General features: G+C 41.2%; 2 protein-coding genes across 4 annotated transcripts in view; both read right to left on the bottom strand.

The window, feature by feature from the left end:
• Nucleotides 1–5612, bottom strand: part of kif19 (kinesin family member 19) — a 46792-nt gene extending 41180 nt beyond the window's left edge. For both annotated transcript variants that reach the window (XM_072667636.1, XM_072667637.1), the window contains exons 1-2: nucleotides 5114–5612; nucleotides 4248–4328 (exon numbers count right to left, since the gene is read on the bottom strand). In XM_072667636.1, coding sequence (XP_072523737.1) covers nucleotides 4248–4328; nucleotides 5114–5152 — 120 coding nt within the window. In that variant the 5' untranslated portion in view covers nucleotides 5153–5612. The remainder of the gene's footprint in view (nucleotides 1–4247; nucleotides 4329–5113) is intronic.
• Nucleotides 5613–6723: 1111 nt separating this feature from the next.
• On the bottom strand, nucleotides 6724–16399 carry dnai2b (dynein, axonemal, intermediate chain 2b). Of its 2 annotated transcripts, none has more exons than XM_072667455.1 (13): nucleotides 16334–16399; nucleotides 13830–14020; nucleotides 13453–13614; nucleotides 12975–13096; nucleotides 12667–12809; nucleotides 12428–12541; nucleotides 11671–11810; nucleotides 10977–11099; nucleotides 10654–10877; nucleotides 10353–10488; nucleotides 10097–10243; nucleotides 8878–9123; nucleotides 6724–7138 (listed from the first exon to the last, which is right to left on the bottom strand). In XM_072667455.1, the coding sequence occupies exons 2-13, from the start codon at nucleotides 14010–14012 to the stop codon at nucleotides 7094–7096; spliced, it is 1785 nt and encodes a 594-aa protein (XP_072523556.1). In that variant the 5' UTR covers nucleotides 14013–14020; nucleotides 16334–16399; the 3' UTR covers nucleotides 6724–7093. The 2 variants fall into 2 exon arrangements, with proteins under 2 accessions (XP_072523556.1, XP_072523557.1); XM_072667456.1 differs by having other exon boundaries at nucleotides 8890–9123.
• Nucleotides 16400–17646: the final 1247 nt, after the last annotated feature.

Here is a 17646-nt window from a genome sequence, read left to right as displayed (position 1 = left end):
TAGGTTCAAATTCGTCCATCCAGCATCTTCTGTGGGTCTCTGCCTGATACCAATACCCATCAGTTAAACGTGTGTAGTGTGAAGGAGAAGCTTGTGGCAGCATCAGCAACAGCTGAACCTGGGTGGTGTAGCTGAGCAGGTGGCTGCAGTCTAAGCCCTCCAAAGTCCCAGAGCTGAACTTAGACTCAGAGGGCTTACGCCCTCAGCTGTCTGCCTCTAGAGGGAAAGAGCAGAGTATGCCGCCTCCACGCAAAACTAATCTGTCTCAGCCTACCTGAGGAAGGGCCATATGGTGCATGTTGCACAAACAAAGTCTGGATGGTGCTGTTTTGGTCTGTCAGCGAATCTGGCCAATTCCTTTTGATTAAGTTCGTGGGATTAGGTTGAGGGTTAAGAGCGTTGTCTGTGAGAATTGGGGTAGAGTGTGTCCTTTAGTAATTGTGTATAGGCTGAGAGTGGGTAGTTGTCTAATGTCTGTATAGCAAAGTTTCCGAAACTATTTGTATTTGATTGATTATTAGACTTTTCTTGCATGATTTCTAAGCACTATTAAATTCAGAGCATAATCACCTGTTATATTGAGACCAACTATGTACCTGTGTGCTATGTTTCTGTGTGTACATGCATGTTACTCTATGACAGCGCTAATCGCATAAACTCCATGTGTTAAACCATGGAGTCCTTTCTATCCTCTCCATTCATGTACGCGGCTGCACAAACACAATACAAAGCATATAAGCCCTTGTATGTGTATGCTGCTAATCACTACCACCACAATCCCATCGCTCCTTGCACAACCTGTTTGCCCGACAGAGCCTAAGCCCTCTGATGTAAACAAACTGTCCCATCACCAGCCTGATTCGAAAACACTAAGAAATCTAATTAGAACAAGTCTAATTACAAGCAAGTAACTCATTCAGGGTGACACATAAACCAACAACAAACTACTTCTAATTTCAACTAAATGTGCTAGACTATTGACTGTGAAGAGCTTTTTCCTTGGACCATTGCTCAGGAGACAGGTTCATTAATAGCTACAGCTCAGCATGCTTGGTAATACTAATTTTTAAAAATGGGATTTATCAGAGGGTCAGTCATGGTGCTTTTTTTTACTTGTTTTAAGGCTATAACTAGTATACATATATGCAGTATACTGTATATACACTCACATTTTATTAGTATATACACTCACCAAGCATTTTACTGCGTCTAGCCAGCTGCCACCTACCAGTCCGGCCAGCGGGTCCCCCCCAACCCGCCACCACCCATGGCTCACCCGCCTGCCGCTGCTGCCTGTTTGGTGGCCGTGCTGAAACCTAGATGGATTCGTGTCTGTCTGACACTATCACCACTATCAACTTTCTGTTGTATCTGCTTTGGTAATTTTTATCATTAATGTTTAAATAGTCTGGCCAGAGGAGGATGGGTCCCCCTTGTGAGTCTTGGTTCCTCCCAAGGTTTCTTCCTCCAGCTCTGCGGGAGTTTTTCCTTGCCACTGTCGCCGTTGGCTTGCTCACGGGGGTCTTTGACCCTTCATGTTATTTCTTCTTTCTTCTCTGTCTCTGTCCTTTATTAAGTACTAATTATGTAAAGCTGCTTTGTGACGACAACAGTTGTAAAAAGCGCTGTACAAATAAATTTGACTTGACTTGACTTGACTATTAGAAAGACCTTTACTCCTATTCATTAAATTATCTAGTCAATCATGTGGCAATCATGTAGACACAGACCAGCAGCTTCAGATAATGTACACAACAACCATCAGAATGGGAAAAAAAATCTAAAAAGGTCTCAGTGATTTTGAGTGTAACATTATTGTTGGTGTCAGATGGGTTGATTTGTACTTGTAGAACAGCTGATCTTCTGGGATCTTCTAATTAAGTAATAAAGATAACACCGCCAGTGTTCGGCAGTTCTGCAGACAGAAATGCTTTGTTGAAAACGGTCAGACTTATTTAAGCTGACAAAAGACTACGGAAACTCAGATAACCACTCTGTGCAAGTGTAAACAGACAAACATCTGAGAATGCACAACACGTCCAAGCATGGGCTCCAACAAAAAGAAGACTATTTTGCGTTCCAGTTTTTTTTCAACCAACAACAAACCGCTGAGGCTTCAGTGGGTACAGTTTTACCAAAACTGACCAATAGAAACTGTAGCCTCAAGATCTACTGAACATGGGATGAAATGTTAGACAGTTGTGCTTAATATAAGGCACAAATACAAGTTGAATTGGCAAATTTGAATGCACCACACACTACACAACTTTTGCCTGGTCCTAATTTAATAGTTTAAACTGCCTTACAGCAAAAAAAAAAGTGTGAAAAAAGAAAATGTAACAAATAGCATTCAATTTAAAAATGCAAACATCTATGTGCAGCACAGCTTTTCAATGAAGTGAGAATGTCATATATTCTAAAAACTAGCGTACACTGATCATGTCTTATATCCATGACCCTAACTCCATCTAAAAGTACTTAGTACCATAGTACTGTGTTTCAAAAGACCAGCAATAACATAGCAACAGCACTTACGCATGAGCAGTTAATTTTATAGCTAGCAACATCAGAATCACCACTATCATCATCATCAGCAGCAACAGGGAAACAACAATGAATGATCACACCACCATAAATGGTTTTAGTCTGAGAGTGTGGCCTAATGATTATTCATATCCTCCAAAACCTGGAGTAGCTAACCCTGCCCACCTTATTTCAGAGGCCATTTCCAGTGCAGACCACCAGTTAGAATCATAACCCAAAAGGCAATAAAACAGAGACACTTTCCAAAACCTATGGGATGGCTAGAGTTAATATCCATCAGCATGCCATACATCAGTTTTGTTGGATATTGACCCCATGCTCTCAGGACAGTTGCTTCACTAATTTACTAGCATAAATACGACAATGCAACGTAAATGCAAAAGACAACTTGCCACAGCCAACCAACCAGCAGCTCAGTCAGCCGCTGCTGAAGGTCCACTGTCATCAGACGTTGTGTCATCATCAACAGCCAGTGAATGTAGAGCAGGATGTTGAGTGTTGAGTCATGTTCTTGACTCCAAGGGTGTGCATACGGGAGGAGGCTTCTGTACAGTATGAGTGGGCTGCTAATGAACAGGTATAACACACCTAATGCCTTACCACAGAACTGCTGTAAAACAGTGTCATGTGGGACCTATGGAGGTGTGCAGTCATGGTGATAACAGGTGCTGAATGCTGTTGATTAAAGGTGAGTTTTGGTTGTTGCTAATTTGTTTGGTGCTGTGGGGGCATATGGGGGTTAATGCTGCTTCATAAAAGTGCAAGACAGAATACATTTCTGTGAAAGAAGCTGCGGTCTTGCAATGGTTTCCCCACTCCTCACAAACCGAACCTTTGTAGCTACACCACTGCTCCACATCAACGGATGCTGGGTATCTTCTCTCCAAAGAAGCCATTTCTGTTCTTGGTTGTTTATAATTGTTGGATGACCGACTGGACCAAGGGTTTCTGACCAGTTACTATTTACGATGATTCGATACACATCAGAATCCAACTGATGCTGCAATCAGCAGGCAATTCACCAATAAAGACAAGTGATCCAGATTCAGACAGCCATCATTTCAATGTTTCACATGTAGGGGTATTTCCATGTCGGGGGTGATGAGTTTTCATTTTCTCCACATATATTCACTCAGGTTAATCTTCATTTTGTCAGTCCAAAACTGTACCCCAACATTCTGCATACTTTCCCAAGTGCAAACTGTCTCCTGTTATTTAAGCTTACCATTGTTTTGCATCCTGCTGGTGTATTCTTAAGTCTTTGACACATCACTTGTCCACATACTGGTTGGCGTTCTTGATCTGATCAATGTTTTGAAGTATTTCTTCCTCCTCCATTGTAATGCCAAACTCAGTGTGGTGATGCTCAGGGTGTGTCTATGTCTCAGATCTACTGAGTCTACACTGCTTCCTCAGCCTAACAATGATGCTCTACTTGGCAATCGCATCGCTTTGGTCCTCATGTTTGAGACTCCACAATCAAATGCCTTACACATCTTGCAAAAACCATTAACCTTTTCTTAGCTGTCTTTTTTTTTAATCACACAGTGGTTCAATGACATCCAACTGACCAGGCAACAGCTTATCATTATTTAAGGTACCCAAATGTGAACCAGTTAATAGCAAACAAATGTAAAACAATTTTAGATTTGTTCTGTTTGCAAATATCATGAATCATTTTCTCTGAAGAAAATCACTCATACCTGGTCATCCACTCTATGGGCCACTATTGTGGCTGCTTCCTCCAATTCTGCATCGCTCAGGGGTCGAATTCGCAAGGCCACCTGGAAAACAGGCACGCACAGAGATAGCCTTCGTCAGTCAGGCAGGATCGAGGTACCAATTCCAGGAATGGTCTTTTTAGGTACTTAGGTAAATAAGCTATACCTAGAAAGAACAACCCTAGAGAAATACTGCAGGAAATGTTTGTGTGTTCATGATTTGAGCATCATATTGAATTAAACCAAATTTAGCTGACTAATGATCATGATGAGTACTTTCCTGCATAGGCGTAATTCACTTTGAAGGGCACAGTTCAATGCCAAGCCACCTCCGAAGGTTTGCCTGCTTTGGGCTATCCTGCCTTTAAAAATCACTCTTTCTGTTATCAGGTCATTAGAGTGCCCAGGTGAGGTGCTCATTAAATTAGCCTAATTTAAACTACCTCAGCACTGTATCACCACTTGAAAGTTCAAGGGAACTGGCACTGGACATGCAAAGCTACCGTTTATATGGCTGTAAATCCAGCGCTTCACTCTCAAACTACTAAATTATGACCCAGAGATGTCACACTTTTTATTTACCTTTCATAAAATCATCCATACGATCTCCATACAGACTCCATTTGGATTTACAGTAAGATATGGTGATACTATGTTGATCCACACATTGCAAGAGGATGTAATAGTAACCTGATTTATAACAGTTATAGCTATGTTATAAATGCATTAGCCTGTTATAACAATGCCCATATTATATAACCACTGAATGTGTGCAGTAAAGTTAATTTACACACATGATATTATACAGTATAACTTAGACTACACATCTCACGCAAGCAGCTACTCACTGTCAGCTGGTGGTCCTTGGATTCCCCTGTATCCTTCATGACAAAAGAAACTCACGAACAGCTACGAACTTCTATATTACGCGAACGTCACGCACAATATTCTGGGCAATGCCAGCATGGCTCAGACGGCGCACTACTGTTATCTGCCTCGGAGAGGGGTCTGAGGGGGGTCTCAACGAGCTCGACTGTTCTTCTCAGCGCCCTCCATTCGCCACGAGCAGCTCTGTGTTGTGTCGTGTCCCCTTAGAGATCAGCGGTGAAGCGCAAGCCTGCCTGGCGCTGCTCTCCGCCATTCTCGTATTTAAAAGGAGCTGCGTCCTCCCCAGACTCAGGTAGCCTTGTTTTGTTTTTTCCCCACCCGTATACAGCCAGACCCCGCCCTTATTCGCCAGGCTTGGTCACTAGGGTCCTGGCACCTGCGCCAAGATTGGCTAGGTGTGCATTACTAATAGCTAGGACAGACGTCGTTCCCCTCCAGTATGTCGACATCTTCCTCTCAGGAGGAGGGGTTTGGCGGAATGCAGGTAGGAAAAAAATAACATCTCCAGGTACTATCAGAGCATTCCGTGGTTCCGGCTCCACCTGCTGGACGGTTAACAGCTTTAACTCTTTGGAGGCCTAAAACAGAGCTTCATACATGCAGTCCTGAAAGTCCTCAGCAGATCTTAGTTATGGCCTTAATGTTGTAGTAGGTATGTAGTTAGTTAGTTGTCTTTAGTGTTAGATGTGGGATGGACGTAACAGCTGTAGGGATGTAGACATCCAGGGGAAGAATTGGTGACCGCTGCCTTAAAGGTGCGGTAGAATGGAGTTAAGTAGAAGTGGAAGTGGCGTAGCATGAATGTCAAACACTGTTGTCTGACTGCTGTCTCCTTGTTAAAAAGAAAATCCAGCATTACCAAAAACCGGTTCTAAAACCCAGAACATTACAGTCTTCACTCTAAATATTCATGCCCCCTAAATGAACATGCACCTGGCCCACTAGGGAAAGCCTTTCAAGGCAAAACACCTAGCAGCTAGTTCAGGAGAATATGGAAGTGAGGCTAAAAGACTAAGTGGTAACACCAGCCAATATAACAGAACTTTTTTCACACCATACAAGGAATATGGGTGCGTTTCATACTACGGTAAAATCACAGGGTTGTCCATCACTGGGCATTCTGGCCATTTTTCCCCAACCAAAGACCATTTATTAATTCATCCCACATCTATCTTCTTATCTGCTTCTTCCTGGTCAGGGCTGCAGTGGGGAATGCAGAAATGGGGGGGTGGAAGAGGCTGGGGTGCCCAGGGGAGGTCTGCGCAGACGCAGGGAGAGCACACCTGCCTTCTCACAGTCAGTGACCAGGCCAGGGATTGAACCCACAAGCCCAGAATTCTGGAGCTGTGCGACACACATTCTACCTGTGTGGCAAACTAAACACTGACTACTTGGCTACTATATATATTAGTTACAATTGATGAACGAATGCTAATTTTCATAGCTGAATTTAGCTCATTTTGTAAAATTGTAATTGAGTAAAATCACAGATTTCCATTGATTGTACTTGGCACTTACCATTTATTAAAAAACAAATGTGACAAATGCTGAAGAATGCATATATGGACAGGGATGCATACTAAGCACATGAGAATACTACAGGATTGGGGTCAATCCTCCTTCAAATTCACAACTGAAAAGCTGACATTCAATTTATAAATTTCATTTGATATTTGAGTTCGCAGAATGTTTAAATGATATATCAATACCTTGAACTAAGCACACCTCTTCAACCGATCGATTGTAAAAAAGAAAGGGAAAAGTGCCAAACACACTGTATATATTTAATATAGCAACCAAATCAGCTGTGCCCGATGAATAGATCACAGTGTGAGCTCTGAAGTTAGCTGTATTGATTTCTGTTCAGCAGGAGATGAGGTGAGTGAATGCCTGGATGGGTAGAATGTAGCTCTTTATTCACACGACCCAGGACTGCGCTCTTACAGCCTCTTCTCAAACTCCTTTTCCTCACTCACACCTTTCTCCTGAGGAAAAAAGACACATCAGCTTAGAAAACACTACAGTCTAACAGAGCCTGACCAACCATAAACTCGAGGCTGTGCCACATGAATGGCGTGCAATAGCATTATTGTGGTTCCAGCCCACCAGCTACTGTGTTGCAGAGCAAATATTTGCTGATCAGAACTTGAGTTTTAAAGTAATTGCAGAGGTTCTTACACAATTGTATGCACAACACACAGCTGCCCATCAGTTATTGGTCCACAGAAAACACTACAAGAACCACATAGGTGTAATTGATTTTTCTTTCCTTGTGTGTTACACAATGCCTTTATGTTGGCACATGGGGCTATACATAGGAGAATGGAGGCTTATCTTAATGGAGCAGTGGACTAAAAGGGGGACGCAATCTGTTAAAGCTAAACAAACCAGGTCAGCTATAGTTGACAGGTTACTATGGCAGAGGAGGAGAGATGGTGACAGAGACGTAACATCAATTAAAAAAATACTCCAATGGAATTAAGATCCCTTAATCATAAGCTACTGTAATTCCTGTCTTGGACACTAGTAAATTGACGTGTAATTGGGTCTTATTTGACAATGTGTCACTTGACCATGTATAAGGATATTTTGCTGATATTGATATTATCAGCAGAAAATACTGTCTGGGATACTGGAATAAGATCCAAACCAAATGCAATGGTCAGCCAAGATGTTTGGAAATTTTAGTTTGTGGGGTTTTTTTTTTGTTTTTTTTAGGTCAGGACATGCTAGGTTAACATTGGTAAGAAACACTGAATTTAGACTGTCACCAATCTGTCCTGAAACAGCACACGCTCACGCTGTGTGATGTCATGTTGCTAGTTGTGTGTTTGTCCCTGGTGGGTATTAGAGTGTTTGAGTGGAAGCAATATGATAGCCCACTTATTTATGCCCATCTTAAAGGAGATATTTGGCAACAAATCTAAATATCATTTACCTCAGAAACAGTCTGAAGTTTGAAAAGTCTGTTTGAAGTTCATCTCAAGTTAAAACAGTTGTTGAAACAGTTACTCACAATGAAATGATCTGAATGCCTTTTGAGTTTGTTAAGAAATGCATTTTAGTGGGTTTTTATGAAGATTAGATTCCAAACATCTTGGCTGATTGATTGCATCTGGTCCAATAGTAATAGTAAAGTAATAAATCATGTTCATCTGATTTTTATTCAAACCATTCTTTTAAAGTTAGCATTTATGGCCCCTGGGCTCCCCTACAGTCAGGCTGGAGCCACACCTAGAGAACGCATATTTCTGGACAAGCTGAGAGATACAGAATTGTCACTGAAAGTGAAAGTTACATTGTGCAGATAGCCCGAAACGGGAATGACGAAAGACCTTATTCTATTACTATTACTATTATTAAGTCAGAGGAGCATCAATGTGATGTCAAACCTTTTATTTTAGGGTAAAATGGTATACAGTGCTGCATTAAGTGAAATGATTCAATGCTTTAGTAATTAAAAAAAAGTATCAGTATTGGCTAATATTCAACATTTTAATATCAGTATTAGAAAAAATAAAGGTTCCTAAATGGTTCTCACCATTTAATTGGTGTAAAAACCTAATGTGGAGGATCTTCACCTATATAATCATTATATCATCATCAAAAATTACATCACCCACATATAGAGTGAAATCACATGTTAAACAAATGACAATCTTTATAAGTGAACCAACTTAGTTATTTTGGTTTTCCTGTTATGACTGCTGTGCATTTAACATACTTCATTCCTGACCTTGTCTGCTTCTTTCTCTATTTTCTCATCTTTCTCCCTTTTCTTCAACTCAGCCTCCACCATCTCATAGAACTCTTTCTCTGCGCGGGCCACCAGCTCCTCAGCACTCTCTTCTCCCTCTGTGTCTTTGGTCTCGTCCTCCTTGCTCTGCTCTGAGCGACTGCGCTCCTTCAGACGCATCTCTCTGTGACGAGCCTCCAGAATCTTCTCCCGCTTTGTCTCCCGTTCAAACATCTGATACCACATGCAAACACATTCACATACACACACACACACACACACACGTACACACACACACACGCACACACACATTTACACTTTGCCTCTGATTTCATAAACACAGCCCAAATTAAACCACTTCCGGAATCCTTCTGCAACATCATCACCATAAAATACTACTAATCAGAGCCTTCTTGTAGTGAAGTAATCAGCTTACATAAAATGTGAATTTTTTTTTGTTTGTTTAGGAGAAGGAACCAGTCCAAAACTTAAGCAAACATCCTATACATTTCCATCTCTACATTGCATGTCCCATGCATGGACCTTTGAAACCCATCACCACCCGAACTCTTCCTTTCAAGTCATCTCTCTCATTCCCAGACCAATTCATCAAAGGCAGGTCTGGCAGAAGTTCAAGGCAGAAGCTCAAGTTCTCAGAGTTCCCTCCCTCACACTTTCATACATTCTCCTTCTATTCATATTAAGACTGTTGACTTTGCGTGGTTCAGTGGAATAATGACCAGAGGATCCCTAGTTCGAATCTCAGTCATGCTGCTAGCCATCGATGGCCGGGGCCAGTGAGAGCACAATTTTCCTTTCCTCCAGGGTGGGTAGATAGCAATTTCTACCCACATCACTCTAGTGCGGTGCCGGCTGGCACTGGCATCTGCTGGCCTAAGCATTAGAGCTGATTACACAGCGTATCCCTCATAGCGCGTTGGTTGCCCGGTGGCATTGCATCGGCAGCAGTTAAGAAAAAGAGCCGCTGGCAAGCTCCACACACATCAGAAGAGGGGTGTGTCGGCCTTCACCCTCCCAGTGTCGGTGGCATTGCATGTGATGGGGGAGAATATGTATGGGTTGAGTAATTGGTGATCCAAAATGGAGAGAATATAGGAAAAAATCAGGGAAACTGTTAACTTTGACTTTTAATATGTTAAACAAACAGTGAAGATCATTCAGAGGAGTGTATTAGTTTGTGTCTCACCGCAGTAGCCAGAGCTTTCTCATTTCTCTGCAGTGTACAAAGACCTGAGGATATCTCCAGCAGTGTGGCAGTGCCCAGTTGTGAGCCACAGGCCAGAAAACGCCCATTATCCTGCACCCGCATGCTGTACAGAGCCTCATCACACACCTACAACATAAGACAGCAGTGATAGTAGAGAAACACAATAAAGCAACCATAGAAAACAAATGTCAACTAATGGTAATTCACATAAAGGTAAAGAGTCGAAGGGACATACGTTAAGACTGAGTGTGGGGTCGTTCTGCTTGAACAGAAAGTCCCAAACATCTAAAGTGCCATCCATTTTGGCAGTGAAGAAGACAGAAGGTCTAACAGGGCTCCAACAGCCATCGGACAGGTAGGCCGTGTGGTATCTGCAAACACAGAATTCCAACGGAAGCGAATTATTATTTTTTCTAAACTGATATAGGGAGACCAGCCCATAGAGTACAAATGCAGCGCTTTGCTACATTTGTGTAGTATGTATGTCTGCGTACATACTACAGTCAGTTTGGTTTGTCATTCTGAAGCCCTCTTACTTGGTCCACATGATGGAAGATTCTCTAATGTCCTCAGACCAGATGCGGGCTGTCCAGTCAGCCACGGTCAGGAAGTTCTTGGGAAAGAAAGGGTTCCTCTGAAGAGCATAGATAGGCCCATGATGGCCACTGTATGTGCACACAATCTTCTCGGCTGGAGTTTTTGCTTTGCGGTTACATGAGACCACCATCCCCTGTTCAGTCCCAACCATAAACTTTGTGGGCTGGTAAAGAAAAGTAAAGCTTTCAAGGTTCAATTCACAGTGGCTTAATCTGAACAAATCCACTTGTTCTGTTCCTGTAACAGCTACATAAAATCTTACCATAGTAGTTTCGAACTCTAGTGAGATGGCCCCCAGTGCGTTATCCAATTTCCCTTTCTTGCTGGGATCCAGCACAAGTCTTTCTGTGGGTTCAGTCATCTTACGAATATCCCACCACAGCACCTGAATAAAATAAACAGTGCATATAAAAAGTTTATATAAGGCTTATAAAAGCGTTACCAAGTGTCATCAAGTATAAACATGAAGTGTAGATATTTTCTAAATCATGAATTGACAGTTGCTGTTGTTTTTTTTTTTTTTTTACTATTTTCTGTTGTTCCATTTGTTCTGTATTTTTATTTGCACAGTTTTCCTTGTCCTCCAAGTTTAGTCCAGTTAGATTTTCACACCTAAAAATTAAACGTTCTTCAAAAAGTTATTTGAGCCATAGAATAAAACGTTTGGTTCCATAAAGAACCACGTTTGTAATAAAGATGTGTGAGTGTGAAAGACTTTTAAAGGTCTAAAGAATCTTTCCCTGTTTGTGTTGGTTAATCGCCTACATTTTAACCTACATGAAATCTGCTCAAAGTTTAGTTTTGCCAAACGTTTATGTACATATGTGATATTAACTACAATTTTGTTTGAATACAGGGAACAGACAAGGCTAAAATGACAAAAAGCATGAGGTAAATGTGAGTGAGTGTAGTACTTTATCACAGTGTAGTTTGATGTTCTGTTACTCGACACTGACCTGACCATCGGTGGAAGCTGAGAAGAAGTCAGTGCCTGTCTTTGACTGCAGCCATATGACCTTATAGACTGGGTCTCTATGGCTGTGCTCAATGGTGGACATCTCAACTGACTGGCTTCCTTTCCGTGTGTCCCAGTATGCTGCAAAGAAGTATCTGTATTTAGTGGTGGAGACTGATAAGAGTATTCATATGTTTGTTGTGCTGCATGAGACACACAGTTGGGTGGGACTCTATCTGTAAAAAAAAGTTCAGTGAGTACATATTTTTCACAAAAAACATGGAATATCTTGTTTTTCATATTTAGAATTCATAATTATACCATAATTACACTTGTCAGCAAGAGAAGGAGCCATTTAGGCACATTTAGATATAAAAAGCTACAGCAACATTTCAATTAGCTTTGCACTGGGACGTGTCCTTAAGCATTTCTGTCCTTGCTAGAAGTGTCCTGTATGTCCCTTGCATATCTGATGACTTTTTATGAGATTGCATAAGAGATGCCCTTTTAAACTTAATTGCTGATAGAAAAGAACATTTTCCATTAACAGTTATTCTCTGAGAAGTAAGAGTGCTTAGATCAGCTAAGGGCAGCCAAGAACAATCTGCATAAATCATCACAATTAGGATAGATAAACTAAAGTTGCCAATTTTACGCCCAGCCATTAAAAAATGAAGATGCCACTGAGAAAGAAACAGTAACTTGGATTTGACAAAGATATATAAAGCCCTGTCTGATGTGTGGATATTTTTCCCTACCAATTTGTCCGTTGTAGCTTCCTCCAACTAGAATGTGTGAATCTTTGGGGTTATACTCCAGACAGACGAGTGGAGAGACAGGTTTCAGGGTCATTTCAGGTTTATTGGAGATTTCTGTATGAAAAAAGAGAAAATGAAGAATGGTAATACTTACCATAATTATACACATAATTAATCAGTGGTGGGGGGTAATTGCTTTTTTCTAAACACTAATTGCAGCAGGGCTATTTGTGACACACCAATGTCCCAGATATAGGAGTCGTAGCTCATGTCTTTGGTGACTTTCTGGAACTCCAGAGAGGAGTAGGCTACAGCAAGTTTCTGGCTGCCATCGGGGTGCCAAGACAGGCTGGTGGCAGTGCGTTTCACCTCATTAGGGTCTCTGAATACAAACAAGATCAGAGAGGACATGGAAGATTAGTTTCTGTAGATCTACACACAGCTCATATTGTGCAACTCTGTTATCAGGGATCATCCTAACTAAGTAGTTTATCTGCTGCACTGCCCTTTGTCGTCATTCAGCTGTCAAATGTCTCAGCACGATCACCTGAACACATTGATGGTTTTGGCTGATGGCTGCTCTTCTGTCTCCTCCACGACTTCCTCCTCTTCAAAGTACTCCTGATAGATATCAATGGCATTGTTTTGCCTGATGCAATGCTCCATGTGCTACAGCAAGAAGGAACACAGATCTGAGATGAAGATATTGTGACCTTAATACATACACAATTCCCTGTATGTAACCTTCCAAGCAGTAATATTATAATAACTGAACTGATCGTAGCCAAACACTAACAGTAGCAAGACTATTTATGACATACCAGTATCCCAGATATTAAAGTCACAGCTCATGTCAAGGCATTTTAATGAACATCTAAAAAGTGTAATTTTACCATTCTGATCATTTGTTAGAATTGACTCTTTACTTTTATCATTAATAAATGAAACCTGACAGTACAGTTCACTCATATTTGACACATGTACACAGGCTGTGCTTGTTTCTTTGTCTCTGCTGTGACACTCACACTCCCCAACTGCATGATTGTGTTCACATAGTTCTCATCCTTCTCCACTTTCTTCCTGTAACGAATGGTCTGTTCCATTTCCTGAGGGTTAACATCTTTTGGCCACCCCCCTTCCATGTGGTTTATTCCACGTGTCTCATACTCGAAGCGCTCTGTGTTCACCTGAAAAAGCAAAACACCTGTATGTTAAATAAGCAGCTGATAATAGTGTGATGGTCCCAGGTTTAATGAGCATCTTGTGAGTATGAGTAGTATTCTTGGATCTGCTTCCCAATCCATGTGGAACCCTTCCTCTAGAGCTTTTTTGTGGTGTGGTGAAGCAGTGGACTGAATGGTAGAAAGTGGCCACGAATGGTGCTCTGAATGATTTATTGTACCTCATGCTCAGACATTTCCTGTGTGCACTGTATGGGCACATCACAAGGGTCTCTGTCTATGAAGTTGGCAGCGAGAGAGGGATCAGGCAGAATGTCCACATGCAGCTCGGCCGGCCTGTCCGAGAAGTTACACTGGCGGCCAAACTCACTGCGCTTCTTGATGTACACGTGCACAATCTCCATGATGAGTCCTGTAAGGTAAAGTTTAGTACAGTTAGGTGGATGGAGAGGCAAAAAAAAACATATTTTACAAAAAAATATAATTAATAGAAATGCCATTTAGAAAAATTACAACACCCCTACATTTATTACCACTTAAACTGCCTAAATTTAGGATTAGGTGCACCACATCAGCTGTAGATGATTAGAAGATCGTTAGAGAGGATTTTGGAGGAGACTTGGATTTTTGCCCTAATGTTTTGTTGGCAACATGGATTCCTACAGACTCAAGATTCACCATACAGTTCACCAGACTCAAGATTCATCTGTACAGTTCATCAGACTCAAGATTCATCTGTACAGTTCATCAGACTCAAGATTCACCATACAGTTCATCAGACTCAAGATTCATCTGTACAGTTCATCAGATTTAAGATTCATCTGTACAGTTCATTAGACTCAAGATTCATCTGTACAGTTCATCAGACTCAAGACTCATCTGTACAGTTCATCAGACTCAAGATTCACCATACAGTTCATCAGACTCAAGACTCATCTGTACAGTTCATCAGACTCAAGATTCACCATACAGTTCATCAGACTCAAGATTCATCTGTACAGTTCATCAGATTTAAGATTCATCTGTACAGTTCATCAGACTCAAGATTCATCTGTACAGTTCATCAGACTCAAGATTCACCATACAGTTCATCAGACTCAAGACTCATCTGTACAGTTCATCAGACTCAAGATTCATCTGTACAGTTCATCAGACTCAAGATTCACCATACAGTTCATCAGACTCAAGATTCATCTGTACAGTTCATCAGATTTAAGATTCATCTGTACAGTTCATCAGACTCAAGATTCATCTGTACAGTTCATCAGATTTAAGATTCATCTGTACAGTTCATCAGACTCAAGACTCATCTGTACAGTTCATCAGACTCAAGATTCACCATACAGTTCATCAGACTCAAGATTCATCTGTACAGTTCATCAGATTTAAGATTCATCTGTACAGTTCATCAGACTCAAGATTCATCTGTACAGTTCATCAGACTCAAGATTCACCATACAGTTCATCAGACTCAAGACTCATCTGTACAGTTCATCAGATTTAAGATTCATCTGTACAGTTCATCAGAATCAAGATTCATCTGTACAGTTCATCAGATTTAAGATTCATCTGTACAGTACATCAGATTTAAGATTCATCTGTACAGTTCATCAGACTCAAGATTCATCTGTACAGTTCATCAGACTCAAGATTCACCATACAGTTCATCAGACTCAAGATTCATCTGTACAGTTCATCAGATTTAAGATTCATCTGTACAGTTCATCAGACTCAAGATTCATCTGTACAGTTCATCAGATTTAAGATTCATCTGTACAGTTCATCAGACTCAAGACTCATCTGTACAGTTCATCAGACTCAAGATTCACCATACAGTTCATCAGACTCAAGACTCATCTGTACAGTTCATCAGATTTAAGATTCATCTGTACAGTTCATCAGACTCAAGATTCATCTGTACAGTTCATCAGACTCAAGATTCACCATACAGTTCATCAGACTCAAGACTCATCTGTACAGTTCATCAGATTTAAGATTCATCTGTACAGTTCATCAGAATCAAGATTCATCTGTACAGTTCATCAGATTTAAGATTCATCTGTACAGTACATCAGATTTAAGATTCATCTGTACAGTTCATCAGACTCAAGATTCATCTGTACAGTTCATCAGACTCAAGATTCACCATACAGTTCATCAGACTCAAGATTCATCTGTACAGTTCATCAGATTTAAGATTCATCTGTACAGTTCATCAGAATCAAGATTCATCTGTACAGTTCATCAGACTCAAGATTCATCTGTACAGTTCATCAGAATCAAGATTCATCTGTACAGTTCATCAGACTCAAGATTCATCTGTACAGTTCATCAGATTTAAGATTCATCTGTACAGTTCATCAGATTTAAGATTCATCTGTACAGTTCATCAGATTTAAGATTCATCTGTACAGTTCATCATCTTCGTCTTTAGCACTTGTATTTAGTATAACTACACATGCTTGCAAACATCCCAGGCTCCAGTTCAGCTGTTGTTTCGCAGGATTTTTTAAATGATGGTTTAGAAACCCTGGCTAATACACTGTAGTGGTGCTGTACAGACTAGCTACATTACACACGTTCCGTTAGTGCTGTTAGCGAGATAAGGTAAGCCCACCAGCAGTACTGCCACCCCCTGTCACCAAGTAGGTTCAGTGCGCTTTTCTCAGAAAGAGCCAAAGTGATAAGAGGTGTCCCTCACTGGAGAAGGCAGTAAAGTCCTTACCTCGGCTGCTCACACTGAACACACGGGCCTTTCCTTCATGGAAGTTGAGCTCAGGTCTCGCTGCTCTTTCATGCGGAGTTTACCGTATCGTAGCAACAGACCCCGCCCCCAACCGGACAGCGCTAACCTACAGCCTTCAAACAGCCGCCAGAATTACACTGACTGCTACAGACCTGGGCTAAAGTCCCGATCACAGTCATATTATAACACAGTATAATGTGTTTATAAGACATCATTTAATTAAACAATAAATCTACAGCTGTAATGCGAACTGTCTTTAAATAAAAAGTAGTAAGTAAACACAGCCTATGTAGCTGCATACAGTCCTGTAAAAGTCTGAGAATCACCTCAGACTATTATATTAATAAAAATAATAATAATGTATATATTTACCTGTTGATTTGCTCTTAAAACACAAACAATTGAATACATTCCTATACATACATACATACATACACACATATCACAAAGTATAATTTTATGTATGTCAACTTTATGTATATCAATCCAAACATCTTTCAAGGAACGCCAGTATTATTTGAAGTTTTCATCCCATCCCATTTCACACTCCTGTGCACTGGCTGGGGTGTCCTAGACCTGTAGTGTCTGAGCTGAGGTGCATGAGGTGCACCTTATGACTGTAGAAAACCCAGCAGTGCTTTTCCACCTATTCTTTAATAGGACCTGCGTTGGAGGAGCTCTGATTGGTCGCAGCAGAGGGAGCTCCAGCCATTCAAGGGCCACAGGAGAGCAAGACGACGCTGGCCTGATTTGGATGTTACACCTGGAGGTGTCCTTGGTATTCCTACCAACCAGACCAAACGCACCTGGTTACAGAAGCTAACAGAGCATCCATGCTGATGTTGTTTATACATCTACACTGATTGAGCAGATCCTTGTAAACATTGCTACCTATGCACAGGGGTTCAGGTTAGTTTAGATGTGAGCTTTCCCTTGAGGCTTATGGTCTAAATCATGTGCTTTCCAACAACTGATAGGTCCCGCTTGGATTCATGGACTCCACAAGAAGGTAACCTGTATGTATTGAGGTGGACCACCAGTGAAGCCTTATGTGTCCATGACCCTGTCACTGGTTCACAGGTGGTTTCTTTCTTGAACCGCTTTTGGTAGGCACTGCATACCGGGAACACTCCAATGACCCGAAAGACATTAGTCAACAGTAGATGGAGCTGTAACACAGGTGACCTGGCACCTGCAGGGACAAGCTGCCATTATCTGCTGTACTCTAACCTTTTTTAAATGCTGAATTAAGGAACTCCCTGTAAACTATATTTATCAGACTATCATCTTCC

The sequence above is a fragment of the Salminus brasiliensis genome, chromosome 22, assembly GCF_030463535.1.
Source record: "Salminus brasiliensis chromosome 22, fSalBra1.hap2, whole genome shotgun sequence".
In the NCBI taxonomy this organism is placed as follows: domain Eukaryota; kingdom Metazoa; phylum Chordata; class Actinopteri; order Characiformes; family Bryconidae; genus Salminus; species Salminus brasiliensis.
The sequence above is the reverse complement of the archived record's forward strand: the minus strand, read 5'-3'. Positions and strand labels throughout refer to the sequence as shown.

Excerpts from the sequence above, each read along its gene's own strand:
- dnai2b (XM_072667455.1), bottom strand. The coding sequence starts at position 14,012 with ATGGAGATTGTGCACGTGTACATCAAGAAGCGCAGTGAGTTTGGCCGC. Across the intron at positions 11,100-11,670 it reads CAGCTTCCACCGATGGTCAG|GTGCTGTGGTGGGATATTCG; the intron begins GTCAGTGTCGAG and ends TATTTTATTCAG. Across the intron at positions 10,878-10,976 it reads TAGAGTTCGAAACTACTATG|CCCACAAAGTTTATGGTTGG; the intron begins GTAAGATTTTAT and ends TTTCTTTACCAG.